Here is a 19,406-nt window from a genome sequence, read left to right on the forward strand (position 1 = left end):
ATGGAAATACTTTATGTTCCTCTGTTCGTGATAGTCCAACATAGATGCAAACTAAGAAAGGTTCAAATTTTTATATAAGTCAAATAAAAAAACTTTGATTATCCTGAAATAAATTATTTAAATTATATAGTATGCTAAAGTTCAACAGGTATTTTAGAAACATGATGCTTCCACAAAACATTTCTTTGTTAATTAGATCAATATCATGATGACATCATGAAAAACAATGTTAAAACACAGTTAAATTGAACAGTTTAGAAAATTCACTGGCCAGATATTTTTTTTGATAATTCTCGGTGTTTCTTTGATATCTCAGAATTAGCATATTCTTCAGCAACAGAACATCTTTACTCTATATGTACATAACATTATACACCAGAGTTTTTGCATAGAACTTTTTATCTCTGAATTCCTCAAAGTGTATATTAAAGGATTCAGCATGGGTGTGAAAACTGTGTAAAAAACAGTAATAAATTTATCAATGGGAAAGTTGGACACAGGTCTAACATACATGAAAATGCAGGGAACAAAAAATAGAACCACCACAGTGATGTGAGAGCTGCAGGTGGACAGGGCTTTGTGCCTCCCTTCCTGACTGTGACTCTTAAGGGAGCTTAGAATAACACCATAGGAGAATAAGAGAAGGACAAAGACCACCATACAGATTGCTCCACCATTGGCAACCACAGTCAGTCCTATTAAGTAAGTGTCAGTGCATGCATGTGGTGGTATTGTATTCCCCAAAATACTGCACTCTAATAAACTTATCTGGGGTCAGAGACAGAATAGCGACAATATTAAACATAGAGGTTAGGCAGTAGTAGCACACGCCTTTAATGCTAGCATTCCAGAGGCAGAAATCCATGTGTTCAAGGATACAGACAGGCATGGTGACTCATCATGCCTTTAATCCCAGAAAGCAAGCCTTTAATCCCAGGGAATGGTGGTAGAAAGCAGAAAGGTATATAAGGTGTGAGGACCAGAAACTAGAAGTATTTGGCTGGTTAAGCATTTGGCCTGGTTAAGCATTCGGCCTGGTTAAGCATTCAGGCTTTTGAGCAGCAGTTCAGCTGAGACCCATTCTGGATGAGGACTCAGAGGTCTCCAGTCTGAGGAAACTAGACCAGCTGAGGATCTGGTGAGGTGAGGTAGCTGTGGCTTGTTCTGGCTCTCTGATCTTCCAGGGTTCACCCTAATAACTGGCCTCAGGTTTGATTTTATTAATAAGACACTTTAAGATTCCTGCTACACATGCAAGTCCCAGTAATGGATACCTGTCACAGGCAAAATGGTCAATGATATTAGGGCCACAGAAAGGAAGGTTATATACAAACATAACTTGAACCAGAGAATGTGCAAACACTCCAGTCCAGGAAACCACCAACAGAAGGATACAAGCCCGGTGATTCATGATGGTCAAATAGTGCAGTGGTTTACAGATGGCCACATAGCGATCATAGGCCATCGCCATCAGAAGGAAGACCTCGGCACCACCAAATAAGTGTTCTACAAAGAGCTGGACCATGCAAGCTGGTAAGGAGACTGTCCTCTTAGCACAGAGTAAGTCTGTATGTAATTTGGGTGAGATCACAGTGGAATAAACAGCATCCATGAGTGACAGGTAGGCAAGGAAGAAGTACATTGGAGAACCCAAGGAGGGGCTGGCAATCACTGTCCCCACAATGAGCAGGTTGCCCACCATTGTCACAATGTAGATGAGTAAAAACACAACAAATAATGCATTTTGCCCAGCAGGATCCTGAGTGAGACCCAGTAGGATAAATTCTGTGACATTGTTACTCAGTTCCATTTACTCTTCTTTCAGGATTGTTTAAGAGGCAAGAGCTCAGAACAGGACCTGCCATGACATTTTGAACAAGATTATCAATCCATTCTGTCACAAAGCACATGTTCATTAATAACTTTTACAGTAATAAACAAGAAGTAGGCACTTGATAAGCATCTGCTTAGTTCCTCTGGCAAATATGTCCACACCCCTGGTGCTAATAATTTGATAAGTACTTAGATTTTACCTCAAAACCTCAGTAGAGCTCCACATAAGAAAACAAACAAAAGTGCTTCAGTCATATGTTTAAAACCACTTACTTATTGTCAGAATATCAGCAAACACCCAGAAGGATTCCTCCAAAAAAAAAAAAAAAACAAATAGAACAAAATAACAACAAAAACATTAAAATGTAGAGGTGGCAATAAACTCTTAAGTTTATCATTGCATGCCACTCCAGGCTTTTAAACTGTTAGTACTATGAAGAGTACTTTATAATACGTTCTATGTAGCACACAAAGCAGCACTCATCCTGGGGCCTCCAGCTTTCTGCTGGATTTTGAGATCTCAAAAGATTTTTACTCTTCAAGTATGTCTCCTCCAGGCTTAGGGGACTAGATTTTAATGTATTTTAAATAAGTCCAATGTTATTTAGCATATTATTGCCTATAGCAATTACTTCATCTGAGATTGATCATCAAAATTTTCTGGACCCATATCACTGTTTAAATACATCAATTCTTACCATCATTATAGGCTATCAATATTTCAACAAATATTTTATAGCTGAGCTAACCTACATCTTTCACCAACTACTGTACCAACAGCCAACATACTTTGTCAAGACTATCGGGATAAACTGGACAGTGAGAGCTGAGAAAAGAGAAACTGAAAGGAAAGATAGTGAGCAGTGGAGTATGGCTTTATACTAATGCTTCCTAGGTACTCAGAGTGCTCACACAGAAATTCAGTATCAAAATAACCGAGGACAGCATTCTCAAAGGAAAACACATAAAACAGTGTGAGAAGGCATGGTGTTGGATCATCTCTAGACATATAATTATAGTTATAAATATATTTGTCTGTTTTTCATACTGAAAACTAAAAGGGTTAGAAAAGATGACTTCAGAATCCTTATCTTTCCAAGCTTATTTCTGTTTCCTGGATCATACTAATTGAGTAAAAGGAAATGTGTTAATTACTGTAATCAAGTAATGACTCTAGTTCATTGTTCATGATGTACCAAGATAAAACCTGAGCCACATTTAGAGATATAAAGTAGCCCAGTGGTGAACACTGAGACCTATGGAGCTATGAGCAAGATTTGCAGTCTCCTGGTCCTTATGTACTATCTCTGTGACCTTGAGCAACTCAAAAAATCATTCCCTTTGCCTCTGTTTCAACATTTTTTGCAACAGAGACTTCCACACAGTCTTCCTCATATGGTGTTTGGTTAGGTTTGTTTGTTTCATATAAGGTGTTTTACGTACATGCAACATCTTAAGTGAATAGATGTTGTGATTAATGTGCAGAGTTTGACACTGAGCATCTGGCCTTTTGTTAGAAGTAATTGTGATGCATCATCTGCATATTTCATTCATATTTCTATTTCCATCTAGGTCAGAAGATGTATGTTACTTATGAAATATTAGACTAATAAAAACATGCTTACTGTACAACATAGAGAAATAAAGTAACTAGGTCCAATTCTGTCTCTTCTACTTTTTATTCTCTGTGTTTTAGTGCCTCTCATTATTTATCAATGTTGGGTTTCACCAGAACAAAACTTTTAAAGGGCAGCTAATTGTTTACATAGTTAAGTTACAATAGAGGGCTTAATCCATACCACACTTAAACTCATGTCAGCTATTCTATAAATTATACAAGATTTGATACTATAAAAATAAAGACTACTTTAAGCTTAAAATATTATTAGTGCTTATCTAGAAAAAATTAGCAAAATTGTTTAAAACATGTGTCTTTTAAAATATAGTCTTAAAATATAGTGTATAACAATGAACCGTTTTTCAGCCACTAAGAAGAGTGAGACTCATAGTGTTTGTAGGAAAATGGATGAGGCTGCAGAAAGACAAGGTGAATGAATTAAGATGGTATCAGAAAAACAAACACTACATGTTTTCTCTCATTTATGGGTCCTTATTTTTATACAGACACATAAAATCACAGTTGTACAGGTGCCATGAAAGCAGAAGCAAAGCTGTGTGAGGACACAGAGGACTAGCTAGAGGAGATAGCAGTGAGGAAGGCAGAGCGATGCAGTGGGTGTGTTCAGGACACAGCAGCAACAGTTCCTAATGGCCTCAGCAAATGCACTTCCACATCACCTCCCCATACCTCAGTCTGTTAGAGAAGTGCAAGTGCATGCAAGGTAATCCATCAAATATATAAAAAAAAAAAACACTTAAATACATTGTGAAAACTTACTGTGAAGGGTAGTTGGATATTGTCAACACCTGGGGAAGCTTGTTCTTGCAAAAAAGATGTTATGTTTTAATAACTATGCCAAAAGTACCTTGTAAAGACAAATTCAATGAATAACTTGTGGAAACAAGTAAAAAATATCATTAAATTTAACTGTGTGTACTTTTACACATTTCAATCATTTGTAGTAAAAGTATTAAAAGAGCATTGTCGGCTGGGCGTTGGTGGCACACGCCTTTAATCCCAGCACTCGGGAAGCAGAGCCAGGCGGATCTCTGTGAGTTTGAGGCCAGCCTGGGCTACCAAGTGAGTCCCAGGAAAGGCGCAAAGCTACACAGAGACACCCTGTCTCAAAAAAAAAAAAAAAAAAAAAAAAAAAAGAGCATTGTCATTATCTGGACTGAACAAGTTGTACGCTTGTATACACACATACACACACACACACACACATACGCAGTAACAATTTGTGAAAAAAGAGCACATTAATTTGAAGGAGATTAGGAAGGGGTACTTGGGAGGGTTTGGAAGGGGAAAGGGGAAAGGAGAAATACTCTCATTGTACTATAATCTCAAAAATAAATACCAATTTTTAAAAGAGCATTGGCTTTAGTAGATACAATAGCATTTACTTGGCTCACAAATAAGCCAGGTGCCCAACAAGGCAAAGAGAGCAATTTAAATTCTTTGAAACATTAAGATATATAGTAGAATGGAAACAGAAGTCTTCAGTGTTTAAGTCATTCAAGTAGAATCCCCTGAGTGTTTTTTTTCCTTTGTTATTAAAAACATGTTCCTGCATGTGGAAAGTTCCAAGAAATCGAGGCTTCTAACAAACTCTCATAAGCAATGAGAAACACAGAAAAAAAAAATAACATACCTCAACAACTAAATAAGAACACTTCAACTTGAGCAGAGTATGAGTTTGCAGCTATCTTGAGTCATACAACCAGGAAAACATTTCTTTCATTAATATTCACTATACAGTCTACAACATCATTCCTATTTTAGTAGATAATTTTGTTGGTATATTTGGAACAAATTCAAATGAAGTCATCTCTTTTGTATAGATTTCTCATTTCAATAGTATCTGGAGGTAAAAACCTTGGACCTTGCCAAGAATGAATTGCTAACTGCCAAGTTCCTTTGGAAAATTTGTAATGTTAAAGGAAAATTTCAAAATGTGTAAGAACTATAAGTTACCCATAATGAAATATTTTTTATTATTATTTTACAACACCATTCAGTTCAACATAATAGCCACAGATTCCCCTGTTCTCCCCTTCTCGCCCCCTCTCCCCCCACCCCACCCCCCATTCCCACCTCCCCCATATCAAGGTCTCCCCCGAGGACCGGGATCGACCTGGTAGACTCAGTCCAGGCAGGTCCATTCCCCGCCTCCCAGACCGAGCCAAGTTTTTCTCTGCTGAGTAGTATTCCATTGTTTATATGTGCCACAATTTATTTATCCATTCTTCAGTTGAAGGGCATCTAGGTTGTTTCCAGGTTTTGGCTATTACAAACAATGCTGATATGAACATAGCTGAGCAAGTGCTCTTGTGGTATGATTGAGCATTTCTTGGGTATATGCCCAGGAGTGGTATAGCTGGATCTTGGGGGAGATTGATTCCCAATTTTCTAAGAAAGCGCCATATTGATTTCCAAAGTGGTTGTACAAGCTTGCATTCCCACCAGCAGTGGAGGAGAGTTCCCCTAGTTCCACATCCTCTCCAGCATAAAGTGTCTTTAGTGTTTTTGATCTTAGCCACTCTGACAGGCGTAAGGTGGTATCTCAGAGTTGTTTTGATTTGCATTCCCCTGATGATTAGGGATGTTGAGCAATTCCTTAAACGTCTTTCAGCCATTTGGGTTTCCTCTGTTGAGAATTCTCTGTTTAATTCTAAAGCCCATTTCTCAATTGGACTGTTGGTCGTTTTGATGTCTAATTTCTTGAGTTCCTTATATATTCTGGATATCAGTCCTCTGTCAGATGTGGGGTTGGTGAAGATCTTTTCCCATTCTGTAGGCTGTCGCTTTGCCTTGTTGACCGTATCCTTTGCTCTACAAAAGCTTCTCAGTTTCAAGAGGTCCCATTGATTGATTGTTTGTCTCAGTGTCTGCGCTACTGGTGTTATATTTAGGAAGTGATCTAAGTAGGCTTCATCCCAGGGATGCAAGGGTGGTTCAACATACGAAAGTCCATCAATGTAATACACCATATAAACAAACTCAAAGAAAAAAAAACACATGATCATCTCACTAGATGCAGAAAAGGCATTTGACAAAATCCAACACCCCTCCATGATAAAAGTCTTGGAGCGATCAGGAATACAGGGAACATACCTAAACATAATAAAGGCAATATATAGCAAACCAACAGCCAACATCAAATTAAATGGAGAGAAACTCAAAGCAATTGCACTAAAATCAGGAACGAGACAAGGCTGTCCACTCTCCCCATACTTATTCAATATAGTACTTGAAGTTCTAGCCAGAGCAATAAGACAACATAAGGAGATTAAGGGGATTCAAATTGGAAAGGAAGAAGTCAAGCTTTCCCTATTTGCAGATGACATGATAGTATACTTGAGTGACCCCAAAGATTCCACCCAGGAATTGATAAAGCTTATAAACACCTTCAGCAACATAGCAGGATACAAGATCAACTCAAAAAAAATCAGTAGCCCTCCTATATACAATGAACAAAGAAGCTGAGAAGGCAATTAGAGATACATCACCCTTTACAATAGCCAAAAATGACATAAAATACCTTGGGGTAACACTAACCAAGCAAGTGAAGGACCTATATGACAAGAACTTTAAGTCCCTGAAAAAAGAAATTGAAGAAGATGTCAGAAAATGGAAAGATCTCCCATGCTCATGGATAGGCAGGGTTAACATAGTAAAAATGGCAATCTTACCAAAAGCAATTTACAGATTCAATGCAATCCCCATCAAAATACCAACATAATTCTTCACAGACCTGGAAAGAATAATACTCAACTTCATATGGAAAAACAAAAAACCCAGGATAGCTTAAAGAAACCTGTACAATAAAACAACTTCTGGAGGCATCACAATCCCTGACTTCAAGCTCTACTATAGAGCTACAGTAATAAAAACAGCTTGGTATTGGCATAAAAACTGACATGTGGACCAATGGAATCGAATTGAAGACCCTGACATTAACCCACACACCTATGGACATATAATTTTTGACAAAGAAGCCAAAAGTGTACAATGGAAAAAAGAAAGCATCTTCAACAAATGGTGCTGGCATAACTGGATATCTACGTGTAGAAGGCTGCAAATAGATCCATATCTGTCACCATGCACAAAACTTAAGTCCAAGTGGATCAAAGACCTCAACATAAATCCAGCTACTCTGAACCTGCTAGAAGAGAAAGTAGGAAATAGTCTTGAACGCATTGGCATAGGAGATCACTTCCTAAACATAATGAAATATTTAAGTAGGCAAGCAATGCTAAACACACTTGAAAGAGGAAGCAGCCTTAGCCTGATTATTCAACCACACCCCAGCAAGACTCAGGTCATGCTGAATATGAGGAGAACCTGCATAAGAAGTGTTAGGTACAGAGATGGGGGGCTGAGAACTGCAGACTCTGTTGCACCTGGTGATTCTTGGAGACACTGACAATCATAGTTCTGTCCTTCAGCGGGTGTGAAAGCCTCTGTTGGAGGCCTAGATCTGTGTGAAATGAAGTCACAGTTACCCTCATTCTGTTCATTTATTCCATTAATCTGTATTCAATAGTCATAGGATAATGGTTTATAAACAAAATTGTTATTTTCTAAGAAGCAGTGGTGCCAAAGGCCTCCATTGCTATCATTTGCCCTCACTCCCAGTAATGTATCCTCATGTGTTTAGTTAAACATTGGCCTGCACTGTCACAGAGTTCTATATAAAAGACCACAAGTAGGTGATAGAATCCACCAAAAGTTGTTTTTTATTAATTTAACAAATAAATTAAATCAAGGAACCTTAAATATATTATTTGTAAGATAACATGGCTGATGTGTGTATCATATAACTCTAAGTGGAAGAAGCATCCAATGTGATCAAATATCTAAGGAATTCAAAAAACAGTATAGTACATAATTTAATTATAATACACAAAATAAAAATGATATAGTTCAAGCATACACACATTTATAGTCAAACTATATTTTAAAATACATTTTAATTGAAAGAGAATTACATCAGTCTTTCCCCTTGCTTTCTTCCCTCCAACTCTTCTCATGCCCCCCCACTCTCAAGTTACTAGCTTCATTTTCTTTAGTTATTATTGTTACATGTATGTGTGTATATGCACACATGTATATTTACAACCAACTGAGTGTGCCTTTTTGTGTGTTATGGTTTCAGCGCTGACCTCTGTGCAGTAAACAAACAAACTACAATTAACAAAATTAGCATGGTGATAAGTCTAAAACAGTGCTCATAATGTAGCCATATACATTTATCTACAGACAGAAAAATAACCAACTTCATCTAAAAATCTCATTGGTCTCAGAAATTTGCATATTAGACACATTTCTTTCTAACAAATTATGTGATTAAACATTTCCAAAATTATCACTGTTTCTTCATTTAAAAATATTTTCATCTCAGTCCCACTTCAGTCTTAAATGAAAAGAAAAATGTTCAAGATCAGTTTTCTCTCCTTCATCATAGTAGTAACTAAACTCTACTCTAATAGTAACTAAACTCCATTACTTTTATTTCTCTTGCAGAAATTCTCTGTTGAACTGACCTTAATCATAAACCAAAGCTTACTCTGCATTTATGATTTGTATATAAAAATATCCCCAGTGAATTCATTGAGCAAGCACAATCATTTGTCATCACTTGCTGTCTATCACTTTAGGATTGCTATCCTGTTTAACAACAAGACTTCCTTACTCTATCGCTATGCAACATTTTAGACCAGAGTTTTAGCATGGAACATTTAATCTCTGAATTTCTCAAGGTGTATATTAAGGGATTCAACATGGGAGTGACAACTGTATAAAATATAGTAACAGATTTATCAATAGGAAAATTGCAAACAGGCCGAACATACATGAAAATACAAGGAACAAAAAATAGGATAACCACCATGATATGAGAGCTGCAGGTAGACAGGGCTTTGCGCCTCCCTTCCTCACTGTGAGTCTTAAGAGAGTTTAGAATGATTCCATAGGAAGCTAAGAGAATAATAAAGACCCCCATACAGATTGCTCCATCATTGGCAATGACAGTAAGACCAAGGAAGTAGGTGTCAGTGCACACAAGTCCCAATAATGGATACATGTCACAGGCAAAGTGGTCAATGACATTGGGACCACAGAAAGGAAGATCATAAACAAAGAGAACTTGAGCCACAGAGTGTGCAAAACCTCCAGCCCAGGTTGCCACCAACAAGAGGATACAAACCCGTTGAGTCATGATGGTCAAATAGTGCAGTGGCTTACAAATGGCAACATAGCGATCATAGGCCATTGCCACCAAAAGGAAGATCTCAGTTCCACCAAAGAAGTGTTCTACAAAGAGCTGGCCCATGCAAGCGTTGAAAGAGATGATCTTTCTATTACAGAGTAAGTCTATAATCAACTTGGGTGAGATGGCAGTGGAATAAATAACATCCATGAGTGACAGATAGGCAAGGAAAAAGTACATTGGGGAGCCCAAGGAGGGGCTGGCAATGACTGTCACTATAATGAGCAGGTTGCCTGCCATGGTCACAATGTATGTGAGTAAAAACGTGACAAATAATGCTTTTTGCCCAGCAGGATCCTGAGTGAGACCCAGTAGGATAAATTCTGTAACATTGCTATTCTTTCCCATTTACTCTTCTAGCAGGTGGGTTTCAGAGACAGGAGATCAGGAAAACAGTATCTGCCATTAATAGTGAACAAGTCCATGAATCTGTTTTGTCATAAAACACATCTTCATTACTACCTTCTGTGTTGTGAGTTGGAGTTAGATGGTTGGCAAGCGCGTATTGAGTTCCTCTTGCAAATATCACCACAGAACTTAATAATGTCATCAGTTCCAACTTCTATTGAAGACCTCAATGGATTGACACATACACGAGTAGACAAAGGCATTTCAGTCATTCATATATTTAAAACTACCAAAACACATATCATTCTGGTTTCATCATCAACCAAAAGCTGCCTAAAAAATGTTCACTGCTGGTGTTCTTAGCAAAACACATGTACAACCTGAATACCCTGAAATGAAAGGGCATAGACACTGAGGTGAGGAATGGTGGGAAACCTACAATAATGTGAACAACATAGCTACATAATTCTATTCACATACAGAGAGAAAAACATTCAGGGGAAGAGTCCTTCTTTTAAGAGTCTTACAGACAGTTGTGGCAATAAATGCTAAATATGTTGACTAAGAGATAGACTGTCGTTCTAGTTGGTAATCTTTGTGAAGGATCCTTTGATATAATTTATGTCACATCCAAAATAGCATGTATCCTGGTACAACCAGATTAATGCAATGATATTATACTTCTCAACACATACCTTCTACATCTTAAAAGGCTTTTATTATTTATGTATCTCTCATTTGATCATGAAAATCTGAATTTGAACTATATCAAATAACCCCACCATTAATTAGCACATTACTGACTATGATAGTTATTTTTTCTTAACTTGACTGTCAGGTATCTAAGGAGCTATAAATATATTCATCTATGTATATATCAATTCTTATCACAGTAATATACTATTAGGATTTTTTGCAAACATTTTTATCTGACTGTAACTCATCTACAACTGTTACTAAATAAAATTTTACCAGATAGTATATTTGTTTTATAATTATTAGGCTAAGCTGGGAAGCAAAGGAAGAGAAAATAGAAACTATCAAGGAAGATACTAAAGAGAGTGGTGTGGTTTTAAGTATAATGTTTCCTAAGTATTGAGAGTGTTCCAATATAAATTCAGCATCAGGATGACCAAACACAACACAGTCAAAAGAAAATGAATAATTGGTGTGGTAAGACCTTTGTTTAGATTGTTTTTAAATGTAATTATAAATATATCTTAGTTTGCACTTTGAAAAATAAAAGGATTAAATAAGTTAACTTAGATTCTTTTATAGTTAAAATATGCAGGAACAATTAAACATCTCATGTCTAGGGACCTTGGCCATCAGCCCCCAGAATTCTCACTGCTAACTTGCCCTCAGTGTGGTTTGAGGTAAAAGCTCAAAATGAGAAAGTGGGCCCTTTCAGATAGAGATCAAGGCTTCCACATATTCAGTGTCCTTTTATGTTTTCAGTCTGGCTAATTGAGGGGTTTTGCTACGAGGGAATATTAACTATTAGGACCAGAAATTTATTTTACTTAGAATTTTATCATGAGTCTCACTATGACCACCATCACTCTAAGAAAGATTCTATTTTTATGTTAGAAGAAGCTTGCACTATAAATATTCACATGCCTTTATCATTTCATATGCATTTCAGTAAGTCAGAGATGTGTGGGAGTCACAAAGAATCCTATGATTTAAAGGTGGGGGCATTTTCAAGTGCCTGATTTGATTAATCTTGCTGACTGATATCCTTCAGTCAAAAGGAAATCCAGTGGTAGATCTGGAGGAGGCATCCCTATGCATTCCAGTCCCTCCATTCAACAGTGGGCAAATCTTTAACCTCAGTTTCTTAATTAAGACTAGAAATACATCAATTATAGTCTGCCTCAAAGGAACATAGGGAGCCAAAAGAAGCCAGAAGACAGTTCCATTGCCTGCCTCTTCTAATTTGGTTTGCTTTATTGCTCACAGAATGTCATGCAGAATTATCTGGACTTTACTCTGGTCAGCAAGTGGAGAAAACAGAAATATGATTGTTACACTTCTTTACTTTAATATATTCAAAGACTTTTCACTACCAATAAATAAACTACACTTTCTAGGGGATGGAACATAGGATCTGCCCTGAAGCCACAGTCTGGCTTTATTGACTCTTCTGCCCTTTACCCCTTGGCCTCAATCCCCTTGATCTGTTTTCCAGTTCATAACGTCTTGGATCTAGCACTGCTTAGGTTTAATCATGGTCGAGTTCAGATCTATCTTTGTGTATTCTTCTGAAAATTTTTATTCTTTTTTCATATTTGTATAATCAAATAAGATTCCAGAGCTTATTGCTGTTTTCTGAATAATGTTAATAAAGAAAAATGGGATGTGACAACTACTGTGACCAAATAATCACTTTAAATTTCTTGTTCATGTGAACTAAGAACCAAGGCACACTTGCAGGGAGGGAATGAATCACAGCACTCTAGACTCTGGAGCCATACATGTGTGTGGAAGTGTTAGATCCATTCACTTACTATGTGACACTATCCAACGTCCATTGTTCTTTTTCATTGTTCATTTTACCATAGAAACATCAATATCTACATCAGAGGGTATTTTATCTGATCTTCGTGTAAAATGACTAAAGCACTGGAAAAATGTAAATGGCTGATAATGCTTGATGATATTCTTGAGTGTTTCAGCTCATAACTAATCATAACATTCTCAGTCAAAAGGGATTGTAGACATAGCCCAACATACAAAGAATAGCATAATGTAACTCAGGAACCACTTCAGGACATAGATTTAATGTATATTAGAAATCCTCGATGCAAGTATACAAAGGTACTACAAGTATACACAGGTACCAACAGTATTTACCTGGAAGGAAATTATGTTGGCTTAAAGAAACTTAGTAAGTTCCATTCATATGGAACCATGCTTGGTGGTGAAGAAGGGCTTTCTTGAAAATCCAATTGTATATGCATCTTCTACAGGTCTTGTCCACATTGCTGCTTCCATCTGACTCAGGGGGTGTTATTGTCCTTCTTGAAGACACGAGGCTAAAATAGGCACGCCTCTTATAACACACAGGAATGTAACAATAGCTCTTCAATATCTTGTTTTTTATATTGTTTACATTAACAGTACTGGATCATGAGGTTCATTTTCCATCTTAGTGACTAGTGTAATTATTTACATAATAGAATAAAAATGGGGTACTTAAACTGTATCATATTAAATGTAAACTATACTGGAAATTATCAAAGATTTTGTTCTATTAAAAACTTAAATAATATGAATGGCTTCAATTTAAACTACTATTAGCAGTTTCAAAACAAAAATAATTTAATACTGTTGTTAAGAACATTTTAAAGACAGATAGCAATAACAAAGAAAAAGAACTGTTCAGTGTGAGAGACAGTGAGACAGACACAGGAAGGATTGGAGAGAGAAAAGGGAAGGGGGCTGTTATACAATTATATTCTAATTTTTAAAAATATTTTAAAGAATAGCAAATATCCATGTGTTAAAATGAGGGGATTTTTCCAGCCATTAAAAAAAAAAAGAGTGAGCCGGGCGGTGGTGGCGCACACCTTTAATCCCAGCACTTGGGAGGCAGAGCCAGGCGGATCTCTGTGAGTTCGAGGCCAGCCTGGTCTACCAAGTGAGCTCCAGGAAAGGCGCAAAGCTACACAGAGAAACCCTGTCTCGAAAAACCAAAAAAAAAAAAAAAAAGAGTGAAATTATGTCATTTGAAAGAAACTGTATGGATCAGAGATAATGTGTTAAGCTTATTAAGTCAGCCTCAAAAATGATAACTGCATATTTTCCTGCATTTATATGTCCCATTATGGCGAAAATGTAAAAGCAAAGCTGTGTGTGGGCATCAACAGGCGCAGTGGAAAGAAAGCTGAGTGAGGAAATGGAAGAAGGATCGGCTCAAATTACATGATGGCCTTATGTAATCTGGTACAATAAAATACTTTAACTGCCTTGTGTAATCGCTCTAGGTGACAGTACACAAAGCACTGCTCTAATTAAAGGAATTATTTTAAGATATATATATATATATATATATATATATATATATATATATATCTTAAATAATAATAAATTAAATAAATTAAATAAATATATATAAGCCCACATGAAGCTATCAGAACATAATAAACATCTGTTCTGCTACACCGTAAACAGTAAAGTGGATCTGTAATTTAGAATTTCCTGTGTGTGTGTGTGTGTGTGTGTATGTGTGTGTGTAAAATCATGCTGCTTTGTTACTACATCATATAAAATATATTAGTCCATAAGATATAGTAAGAGATAGTGGGGTTTGATGTATGGAACATGTTCCATTTCTGTTTTAGCAAGATGGAAAATGAACCAAATCAGTCTGCAACAAAGACTAAATGTAAGATTATAATTTGATTAATCTCTAAGTGTTTCTCTCTTAATCCTCTCAGTTTAGAAACTATTAGAATTTTAGAATATATTAAAATTCCCTCTATATTTCAGTACACCCCAGGGCCAGGGATATTTAGCTAAATTCTCTTGGTGGCAGGCTCAAAAATTTGCATCTTGAATCTTATTCTTCTTCAAGGAAAAAAAAAGTTTTGTTTTGTTTGTTTGTTTTTACTGTTTTGATAACAATATTTCACTTACCTGAGTGTTTTTCTAGAATGTCTAATAATGTGTGGTTGTTTAGTAAACACAGATAAATTAGCAAACTTACCAAGTTTGTAGCAAACATTTTTAACAAGAATTCCCATTTTCTCAGTCTTTCAGGAAAATGTAAGAGCATCCAAATGAATGCCTAGAATATAAAAAGCACTTTAAAATCATTTTAAATTTTAATATAAAAAGTAGTTGAAAATTCTTGCATTCAAGGAAAATTTCTTCATATAAAAAATTACATTTGCATGCATATTAAGAAGTAATTAACTTAATTAAAGTGGAAACTAACATTTCATGCCTCATTATTAATACTGACATATATTAATTAAAATTTTATCAACCTTTTTCTCTTTTCAATCAGTAAAGCTTTCCAAAGGGAAGGTATGAAACATCAATGTGCCTCATGAATAAGTCAGGTAAACAAGAAGCAAAGGCCATGATTTCAGTTCTTAGAAACTGATAATAAAGGTTCCTCATGAGAAAAAGATGTCTTCAGCCTTTAAAGAATTTGAGTAGAAACTTTCTTTCTAAGGCCCTCTTCTTCCTAGCAAAACAGATACCTATATATGGAAGTTTCCAGAAACTGAGATCTTCCATGAACTCTGAGAAGCAAAGATGAATGCAACAAAAATTTGTACCTCAAGAATCTAATACCAACTGAAGGTGTACCCTAGACTGAGTAGAATTTAGTTTTCAGAGAACTTCTGGGACTAACACTTCCATTTATATGTATGACATAGTCTATGATTTGTTTGCAACATTGCTATTTTAATAACTAAGCTTATTGTAATATTTGGAAGAAATTCAAATGAAGTAATCTCTCTTGAACAGATTTCTTCCCTTCACTAATCTCTAGAGGTAATGGATTTGGATCTTGCCAAGAATGAGTAACTAACCACAAGTTGAATTTAAAAACCTATAATTGGAAAAGAAAATTTCTAAAGTGTGAAGTCTGGGAAACTATTAGTTGTACCTCATGAAATATTAAGTAAAGGAAGTAATATTTAGACAAGCCAGAACAGGAAGTAGTTTTGGTACAGGTACCCAACCATATCCCAGAAAAACATAGTATTCCACTGAGTATGATAGACAGTCTGCCCAAGAAACTTTAGGTGCAGTGGTACAAAGTTGGGAAGTAAAGAGTCTCTTAGAGTTTCTCTTAGAGTTGGTATTTGAGGTTCTAATTCTTGGAGAGATAAGCAATCATAATTACCCCTAACTATGTATGGAACCATTTGCTAGTATCCTGGATCAGTGTCAGATGGAACCAAAATGACATTAATTCTCTAATTTAATTCTTTAATTTCTATTTAATATTAATTTAATAACTTTCTACTGAAAAGTAATTATATTTGAAAGAATTATAAGATTTCCAGTGTCATTCCTTATCTCAATATGTTATCTGTTCCAATGAGCATGTCATCATATGTTTACTTACACATTGGATCTTCTGTTTCACGAAGCCTTGATGCAGGATCTGAGCCGTCAAATGATGGACTCCCCTAAATTTTGAGATTAAAACCTATATAACATAGAGCCAGAGAGAAGGCTCAGTAATTAAGAGCACTTGCTGTTATTGCAAATCTGAGTTCAGTTTGAGCACACATGGCAGCCCACCATCTGTAACTGTGGTTCCAGGGGATCCAATGCCCACTTCTGGACTCTGTGGACACCAGACATGCACATGATGAACATATATACATGCAAGTAAACAGACACACATAGAATAAAATAGTAAATCTTTAATGTCTATATAATAAATGAGAGTTGAACAAAGTCATAGCCAAAGTATTGGTATCATAAGGAATGAAAAAGTACTTCTTAAGGTAGACATGAAGTATATCACATGAAAATTTAGATTAACAGAAAAAAAGAAAATAGAAAGGGTAATTATGTCTCTGACTTAAATAAATTATTTTTTTCCTTTAAGCATTTTTAAATGTTTAAGGCAAAATTAAGAATATTATGCTAAGTATTTAAAACTAATGTAGCAATAAAATGTAAAATAATTTTTAAGTTCTATGGGATAAATAATTCTATATTTCCAAGATATTTTAATGTATACCAATAAGCTGAAACCTGGTAAAAAGATAATTGGGAAATGTGCTTTATGATGAGAATACAGATCCAAGCTGCACTTTCATTATAGTTTTGTGGCAACTCAGAAACAGAGGCACAGTTCCCTGACCTACAGAAACTGTGAGATAGTTTTGTGTCACAAGGTAGATACCTTTTTATCCCATTAAGTATTGGAATGTTTTGTAAGGTAGATATAAGAAGGTTGTATAACTGGCAACCCCTTCATCTCTGGACATAGCTCTTCAGTAAACTGACCACTGATTTCTACTACAGTTACGTCACTTACTTACTGGACATAGTATTAAAGCAATTCCTAATGACTTGTTATATCTGCAAACTAGTGCTATCTCTCAGCCCTTATCAGAGACACTTCTTTTTATGATAGTAATTAACATAGAAGCCCATAGTTCGTCAAGGTGCAGAAAATAAGCGACTACAGGATACTCAGTCCTGAATGGGACATCTGTATCACATCCATTCCTCAAAGGCCCAGGTATAATTTCAGAAAAGAGAGTGGAAAAAGTCTAAGAGCCAAAGGGTGGTAGCTGGCTACAGGGAAGCATATCTTTGGGACACAGCAGGGCAACTGCACTTATGAACTCAATTGTTATAACACAACAAGACCTGAACAAACACAAGCAAGACCAATTCCTACATGGAGAGAAGAGATGGGCACAATTCCCACCCCTACCATAGGACCTAGCTACATTTCATAGCTTCTGGGGAAGAGAAAGTCAATATTCTTTAAGAACGTATCCCCTGTTAAGTTGATTTATTAGCCAGAGGTCTCTAAAGAAACAGAAAAGAGAGAGAGAGAGAGAGAGAGAGAGAGAGAGAGAGAGAGAGAGAGAGAGAGAGAGAGAGAAGGGATTTATCAGAGTGTCTTAAAGACTGGGGTACAGCTAGGTACTAGGGTACTGTCTACCAATGGAAAGTCAAAAAATCCAGTAGCTGTTCAGTCTGGGTGTCTCAGTTGGTCTTCAGTGTGCAACAGAATCCAAAAAATGTAGACTCTAAAGCCAGTAAAGCAATGGAATTGCTAGCAAGATTGAGGGCAAACAGGCAAAGAGCAAAAGCTTTCTTCTTCCATTTCATCTATATAGGTTGCAGCCAGAAGGTATGGCCCAGGTTAAAGGTGGATATTTCTCCCTCAAATGATCCATATTAGTGGTGAGTCTTCTTACTTCAAATATTTAAGAAAATCCCTCACCTGTATATCCAGTTGCTTGGATTTTAGTTAATTCTGGAGTTACTAAAGTTGACAACCAAGAAATCAAAATCAACCACATTCTAGTGAAAAGTCACACATTAAAGAATATATGATGGGATGGTTTGAATGAGAATGGCCCCCCATAGATCCACATAATTGAATATGTGGTCCCAGTTCTAGAACTATTTGGGAAGGATTCAGAGGAGGAGTATAACTGGAGATAGGCTTTGAGGTTTCAAAAAGCTGGCACCATTCTCAGTGTGCCATCCCTCTGCCTCCTGCTTTCAGATCAATATGTGAGCTCTCAGCTGTTCCTGCCACCATGCCTTTGTTCTACCTTTGTAGACTCTAACCTTCTGAAACTGTAAGCCCAATTAAATGCTTTTATTTATAAGTTGCCTTTATCATGGTGTTTTATCATAGCAATTGAAACGTTACTAAGACATATGAGTAGTTCAAGTTGGTCTCAATGAATGTAAAACAGAAAAAAAGTATATATAAAAATATAATGCAGTTGTCTGGAGAAAGTATCAGTATCAACAATGTTCAAGAAGCCATAAATGAAAAAAGCAATTGTAACTAAAATGTGCAAATTTTAGACAAAGTAGCAAAGAATATTAAAAATTTACAAATAAAATTAAGTCAATCCTATGAGAAAAAATGTATAGCCATGTGACTGCCTTGTCCTTAAGAAGGTTGTGGAAATTACATTGTCTCCGCTCTGGACAAACCCTTTACTGGTTGACAACTGATTTCTGCCTTCAGCACCATTAAGCACGCTGCCTAGTTTCACTGCCCTAAGAATGAAGTTGTCCTTGTTTCTAAGTGGACAACATATGGTGGACTCAGTGGCTCCCTTAGTCACTTCCAACATACCATGAATGAGATGTGATAAGGGACATTTGAGCCCCTACATACTAAGGTAATTAGCTACAAGTAATAAATTGCAAATCTGTTCTTAGTTACTATCTAGTTTGTACCTAAACTAAAAATGTGTACAGTTCAGGTACAAAATAAATAGTACAGAACATGTTCAGCCCATGCCACATACCACAGGAAAAGTGCACAGCCAAAGCCTCGCTGAATCCTAAACTAATAATTTTTAAAATAACAAAATGAAGGGTTTTTTAAGGCATAAAAGAAAATGTAGAATCTTAGGCCACATAGCAAGAGATAATAATTAGAATAAAGGTGGCATCTCAAAGTATAATGTCCAATAACAAATATTTATAATATATGGCAATGGTTTTAGCAACAGAATAAAAATGACCACTGGACGGCACTCTAGGACAAGTAATTGTTAAATGGGATAAAATGATCTTAGACATGGAAAAATAATTTCTTAAGGTTTACTGAAAAAGCATGGCAATGCTGCCATCTGCTGTAATATA

The 19,406-nt window shown here is 36.2% G+C and overlaps 2 protein-coding genes across 2 annotated transcripts; both read right to left on the reverse strand.

The window, feature by feature from the left end:
- Positions 1-330: 330 nt before the first annotated feature.
- LOC102920520 (olfactory receptor 4A5-like) lies at positions 331-1,810 on the reverse strand. Its single transcript, XM_076568706.1, has 2 exons — positions 1,257-1,810; positions 331-721 (listed from the first exon to the last, which is right to left on the reverse strand). Exons 1-2 carry the CDS (start codon positions 1,808-1,810, stop codon positions 331-333), a joined length of 945 nt encoding a protein of 314 aa, XP_076424821.1.
- Positions 1,811-9,128: 7,318 nt separating this feature from the next.
- Positions 9,129-10,073, reverse strand: LOC102920816 (olfactory receptor 4A5-like). Its single transcript, XM_006998193.2, has one exon. The coding sequence runs from the start codon at positions 10,071-10,073 to the stop codon at positions 9,129-9,131; it is 945 nt and encodes a 314-aa protein (XP_006998255.2).
- Between the last annotated feature and the right edge of the window lie 9,333 nt (positions 10,074-19,406).

Source organism: Peromyscus maniculatus, chromosome 4, assembly GCF_049852395.1.
Source record: "Peromyscus maniculatus bairdii isolate BWxNUB_F1_BW_parent chromosome 4, HU_Pman_BW_mat_3.1, whole genome shotgun sequence".
In the NCBI taxonomy this organism is placed as follows: Eukaryota; Metazoa; Chordata; class Mammalia; order Rodentia; family Cricetidae; genus Peromyscus; species Peromyscus maniculatus.